The following is a 6,728-nucleotide window of genomic DNA, read 5'->3' on the forward strand; positions in this document are numbered from 1 at the left end:
TAAAAGTCTGAGAAGTAAGACATCCGAAGCCAGTGGAAGGATCTAGCAACACCTGGCTTGATATAAAGAAGACTTGGGGAAGACACACCTCTGTCTTGCTGTGGAGGCTCCAGAGAGATGCCTTTGGTCAGCTTAAGAGAAGCTGGTACCTGCTATTCTTGTCTGCTCAACATTCGTCCTTCCAGAGGGAAATGCCATTCTCCTGCAGCAAATGCTTCTGGTAAAGCTGACAATCGCAGTGCCTCACCTCTGCCCAGCAACCAGATGTGTCATCCCCCGCCTGACCGGTCAAGAGGAGAGTGACTGACTCAGACAAAGCCAACCTAAGTTCCTCAATGAGAGGTAGCACTTCGGTTTCTCTTCCCTGGACTCAGACGATAAGGATGGTTTAAGACTTACGTTGCCTATAGCTATTTTTCTGAATCCTGAGAGTGGACGCAACAAGAAAACGGCATATGGACAAAGAGGGAGGGGTACAAAGATAGGATCAGACATAGAGAAACAGAAACAGAGACAGAGAGGACGACACAAAGAGAAAGAGCAGGAAAGGGAGACGAAGAGGAGGGGAGACAGAAACACAGGGAGAGAGCTAGACTAGACCCTGCAGAACCACGTCTGAAGCCTGTGACTTTTCAGCGACGAATGATCGATGTCTTTTCTGTCCCACACACACCGCGAAAAAGACCGGACCACTGTACCATCCGCAAGCAAGCTGGGAAAAACACTACATGCAGGGAATTCATTAGGATATATACAGGGAAAACCCTCTGCAAAAGCTCATTTAAAACATAAATCCAGTTGAGTAAACTAAAATATATTCACACAACAAGACTGCTCATTGCACATGCAACGCCTGGAATTTGCAGGGGCTGCTATTTATAGCTGTTAACTCTAAAGTGTACAGCAGTGGAGGCGGAGAAGAAGAAGAGGAACACGGCAAAACAGAAGCCAGGTGTAAATCAGACCACACTCTGCAACGCTCACATGTCCTCTAGCGTCCAGAGCGGACCTTCCACCTCAATGGGCCTCTTGGAACAGGAAATGACGGCAAGTTTGCCAGGCACCAGAAGAAGAAGAAGAAAAACCATTTGATCCCATTTCGCTTCAACTATTGGAGTCTTGATGTCAGCTGTTGGAGAAGGAAATGGAATTCCTGGCAGCCATGCTCAAAAAGAGAATGTGCTGAATACTGTGTTTGTTCAACGTGTTCACAAAACAGCCAAGTCAATAGTTATGTGATTACTGGTTAACCGTCAATCTCCCAACTGAAAGGTAAGTCTGTGAGGACAGAAGCCTTGTCCTTATTCACACCCTTGTGCTTTTTCCCACTGAGGGAGATAGAGACATTTAAGGGAAAAAATTAAAGAAAAACTAGTTGTGGTTTTAATCACAAATGCATGACGTTTTTAAAGAAGTGGGGTTTGATCGGGTCAGATCAGAGAGGACTCTTACAAGGAAGAGAGGACCGAGCTAAAACATAAAGGACCTGCAGGAGAGGAGAGGGTGCAGGAGCTTTCCCGGGGGGAGGAGGAGCCAGGGCGGCTGAGCACAGAGCCCTGGAGGAAGGGAGAGAAGGTCTGGACAGAGAGGCTGGTGCAGGGCGTGAGGGGCTGGGGGCCCAGCCAGGAAACCGATGGTACCCAACCCTACAGACCACGGAGTCTGCTCTGGTCCTCAGGGCAACGAACAGGCAGGGAAGGGTTCCGAGCAAAGCACCAGTGGGATGAGAGCTGCAGTGTTAAAAGACGGCTGTGAGGTCTTGTGAGGACCGAGGGGACCGGTGCAGGTAAAAGAGACTGAGGAAAACAATCCGGAGGTGGCGGCAGTGACACGCAAGAGACATTCTCGGCCTGGACTAGGATGACGGAGATGTGGCGAAGGAAGATCTACAGGAACTGTCCTTATTTAAATGCAGAGGACGGGAAAGACCCCCTTAAGAGTAAATACCTGGTCTCTAGACGTGGCAGCTGGCAAAGCCATTTACAGAGAAGGAGGTCACAGTGGGGTAAGAAAGACCATGAATGGTGTGGAGGGTTACAAGCAGCTGAAATGAATACACACGGACACTGAGGCCTGTGCCAAGCTGGGTAAAGGCGATGCCCTAAACGAAGCATCTGACTTTATCCTAACTGCGGCCCTATAAAATAGGTGCTAGTGGCGCTAGCTGTAAAGCCGAGAAAACTGAGAGTCATGAAGGCTGAGGAACCTACTGCCACTCTCACAGCTAAAAACTGGCTGAGCTGGGATCTGAACCCAGACATCCTCAGTTCTAAAGCAGATGGTTCTTAAGGATGAGTCCACACTGCTGCGCGGTAATGCAGGCCTCCTCAGGGAAAATTCCATGCCTTCCAAAGGATATGAGAGCTAACCTCATAGGAAACCTGAGTTCTTCTCCCCAGGCCTCCCAAAGCAAACCCTCCCCTTAGGAAGACGATTCGACACCTCCCCACCTGCTCATCGCCTTCCCTGGCTTTTGCCCAAACTCGAGGTTCCCTCCAGTTGCCTTGATCTCTTCAGCTTTGCCTTCTCCACGTTCTCGTAACACCTTGGGTCTCACCACTTATTCTGGCAACGGTCACAGGCTGTCCTGCAGGATTTCCATATCTTTTTTCCTTCCTCGCATTTTTTTTTCCTAATGGCAACTTTTTTAGTGTATACCAACTGTCTTAAAAAGTCTTTTTAAATTTTTTTTATTTTATTTCTATTTTTTTTTTTGCTTTTTAGGGCTGCACTTGAGGCATGTGGAGGTTCCCAGGCTAGGGGTTGAACCGGAGCTACAGCTGCCGGCCTACACCACAGCCATAGCAACATGGGATCCAAGTTGCATCTTCGATCTACACCAGAGCTCATGGCAACGCCGGATCCTTAATCCACTGAGCGAGGCCAGGGATCGAACCTGAAACCTCATGGTTTCTAGTTGGATTCGTTACCACTGTGTCACAACGGGAACTCATCTTAAAACGTCTTTCATGCACCAAAGTCAGACTGTTGCACAGAAAATCAAACTGTGACACTGTGGTTCTGGCTGCAACCAACAGTTCAGTTTACCAATGTTATTCTTTGAGGGTGTAGAATGGAGTCTCATTATACACTGCATTTAACTTACACACACGCATCTACATGTTCTTGGAAGAGAGAGAGGGGGAGACACATGCACGATTTAGAGCAGGCCATTAGAAACCTGCCATTCTGTTTTTTCTTTTCTTTTCTTTTTTCCTTTCTATTTACTTATTGATTTATTATTATTATTATTATTTTTTTTTTTTTTTTGGCCACCCCGTGGCATATGGAGTTCTCAGGACAGGGATCAGATCCAAGCCATAGTTGCGGCCTACCCCACAGTTGTGCAATGCCTTATCCTTTAACTCACGGTGCCGGGCTGGGGATGGAACCTGTGCATGTCCTGGAGCAGCAGAGAAACTGCCCATCCCACTGAGCCACAGTGGGAACTCCCAACTGCCATGCTAATCAATAAGCACCTGTCCCATAAAAAAGGAGATGAAGTTGCTGGTCCCTCAGCTGGTTTCAGTCCCTACAGAGCTTTCCCAGCATGAGTAACTATCTGGGAAAGCTCTGATTTTAGTGTACGAAGGCCACATTTTAGATATACCAAAGCTCTAATTTTAAGCCGATGAACTCCATTAAAGAAAGAGTGACCCATTCAAGACGAGGAAAGACAGGTCTGCTGGACGAACCAAGAGACAGTAAGAGATTGTCCCTGGCAATTCTGGCAACATGTGATTTTCACAGCACATCTTCCTCTGGGAACTACCCCTGAGATGTGACGGCAGTGATGGCAGTATGTGGTCGGGTGATTTCTAATTACATTCTGGCTTGACTGTTTGTTGCCTACAAATGAGCAGGAACTGGAAAACCAAAAGTACTCACACAAACGGTAAACATGCACCTCCCACAAATGGCGTAAAGATGGGCATCACTAGGCCTCCTAAAGTTAGAAGTGAAAAGAAAGACACAGGGATGAAATGAGCGGTGAATCCAAAAGCAGGTACTTAGTGGGGTTTCACAATCACCTTTAATTTTCTGGAGAAGCGTCTCTACAGTCATAGGCACAAACCTAAATAAGCCCACGAAATTAGGATACGGACACTTTTTCAGAAGGTCATGCTCAAAGAGAATACTGTCATGCCCTGCTGCCAGCTGGACAGACAGACTCATTCCTGCTTCTCGGCATCCTCAGAGTTCTGTTCATGTCATCAGGGTACAACCTGAGCTGTACCTACGAGAAATGGGGCTGCAGAACGTGTCACTATGGAGACCGCAGATTCTAGGCCTCACTCAGCTCGGGGTCTGCAGGGCCCCAGAGAGCGTCTGACTGCAAAGGAAGAGCAAAGGAAAAAGTGAACAGCCAGGTTTGCGTCTCTGAGGCTCACGTCCCCAAGAACGAGGGGAGAGAGAGAGAGACACAGCCCGGTAGCCCAGACGTTGGCTGTCTCCAGCAGGAGCTCCGCGACTCGCAGGGCTCTGGCCTTACCTGTCCAGAGAGATGCAGCACAGGTGAAAAATCGATGCCGTCGTGAGCAGGACATCCAGAGACGTCCGGACGAGGCAGAACATCTCCCCATAAATCCAGACGTCCTGGACCAGCTCAATGGCTCCAAAGGGCATCACCAGCACGGACACCAGCAGATCCGCAAAGGCAAGAGACACAATGAAGTAATTGGTTTTGATTTTCCTGTGGGAAGCCAAGTGGAAGGGAGGGGGCAGGAGGAGGAAGTGGGGGCAGGAGCAGGAGAGCACAGAGCAGGTCAGGAAGCAAAGAGAGGGCGGACGAGAGCGAAGTCAGAGGATGGGTCTCGCCTCCGTGCCCCCTCCCGTCACGTGGGGCTCTCCAGCCCGCCCCGCCCCGCAAGCGCTCCGCCCTCCCTGCCTCCCCCTGGGCCCCTCCGGAGCCTTCACAGGCCTCGCCCCGCCCACCGCAGCCCTGGCCCCGCCCACCGCAGCCCTGGCCCCGCCCACCACCTTCCAGACCTGGGCTCCCCTCCCCTCAGGAGCCACGTCAAACTCCACTCTTAGACTGAGGACCATGGGCCTCCCATTTGTCACACTTGCTAGAATTTTGTTTTACACTCTCTTTCTCTTTCTTTTTCCTTTTTTTTTTTTTCACAACCAGAGCTGCGGCACACCGAAGTTTCCAAGCTAAGGATGAATCAGAGCTGCAGCTGAGAGCTACACCACGGCCGCGGAAATGCTGGATCAAGAGCCGCATCTGTGACCTACACCACAGCTTGGGGCAACGCCGGATCCTTCACCCAACGAGCAAGGCCAGGGATTGAACCTGCATCCTCCTGGATACTATGTTGGGTTCTTAACCCAAGGGGCCACGACAGGAACTCTGGCTTTTTCCACTTTCTTGATCAGAGCATGCCTTGCTTAGAAAGGCGGCAGGAGGAGGCAGGACTGCATTCTCTAGCCCCTTTACAGCCTGGCGCCTCTGAATCTAGGCAGCACACGAGAATCGCCCAGTAATTTTTTCGAAGTATTGATGCCCAGGGCTTACGCCAGGTCAGTTTAGCTCAGGGACTTTGGATGATGAACTTATTACCCACCCGCAAGTTTGCCAGATAAAATACAGGGCACCCAGTTAACTCTGAATTTCAGATAAACAATGAATGATTTTCCAGTACATCCCAAATCCTGCATGGCACACACTCACGCCACACACATGATTAATCTTAAACGCCTTCCAATGCTTTTAATTTGCAGCCAGGGATGAGAATAAAGTGGAAAGAGCCAAAGACCCAGGTTTAAACCCTACATGAGCCCCTCGTCAGCTACCCTTTCTCCGAACCAATTAATAATGGTTAGAATAGATATGCTCTCAGCCATTTTATATATATATTATATAGTTACACATATATAAGAAAGAGAGAATTTTATATATATATATATATATGACAGAAAGACAAAGAGGGAGGCAAGGAAGGAAGAGGGAGAGAGAGGGAGGGCGGGGGGAAGGGGGAAATCACACTTACATGTTTATACTGTGTCACAACTGTGGGATTGTGTGTGATTCTTTCCCTGCTCTATTTTCCAAGCGTCATCCCCTTTTATATGATAATGGGAATTACACATTCGGACCTCGGTTCTCCAGGGAGACCCCAGACCTCCACCCAGGTTCCCTCGTGCGGTCACCTCCAGCAACTCACCTGAGCTGCCGGTCCCTGCACACAGCCACCATCACCAGCAGGTTCCCCAAGACAGCCATCAGGATAACCGCCGAGACAAACGTGAGCAACACGACCTTCTCCACGGACCCGAAACCCTCCTTGGAACTGAAAGACACACAGGCCAACACGACTGAAGGAAACTCTGAAACCCAAGGAAGAACCCTAATCTTCCCTCATTAATATTCAGGAAGGAAACTTCACCATCGAAGCTGCAACACACGTTTACTGTGCACCTGATGTGTGGCGATGCCCGCACCTGTCGCTTTACACGTTACCCTGGGGGACGCCCACATGCCAAGAGGGGGCTCAGAGAGCTGGATTAGCTCCCCTGGGACTGCACAGTGCTTCTCCGCATCAGGAAACTCGCCGTTTCCTTCAGAGCACTTAGCTCAGCTTGCGCTCAGAAATGGCACTGGGTCGGTCCTTGTCTGGCACACCTACTCAGCTAGGTTGTGAGCTCCAAGAGGCAGGGACCTCATCTGTTTTATCCACTGACAGCTCAATTTCAATGCATCATTTATAGTCAGTGGATGAAAGAAA

At 49.5% G+C, this 6,728-nt stretch overlaps 1 protein-coding gene across 1 annotated transcript in view; it reads right to left on the minus strand.

Moving 5' to 3' along the window:
- HTR4 (5-hydroxytryptamine (serotonin) receptor 4, G protein-coupled) overlaps positions 1-6,295 on the minus strand; it is a gene marked incomplete at its 5' end in the record, with an annotated part of 45,507 nt that extends 39,212 nt beyond the window's left edge. The window contains 2 exon segments of the mRNA NM_001001267.1: positions 4,493-4,693; positions 6,168-6,295. Coding sequence (NP_001001267.1) covers positions 4,493-4,693; positions 6,168-6,295 — 329 coding nt within the window.

This window comes from Sus scrofa, chromosome 2, assembly GCF_000003025.6.
Source record: "Sus scrofa isolate TJ Tabasco breed Duroc chromosome 2, Sscrofa11.1, whole genome shotgun sequence".
In the NCBI taxonomy this organism is placed as follows: Eukaryota; Metazoa; Chordata; class Mammalia; order Artiodactyla; family Suidae; genus Sus; species Sus scrofa.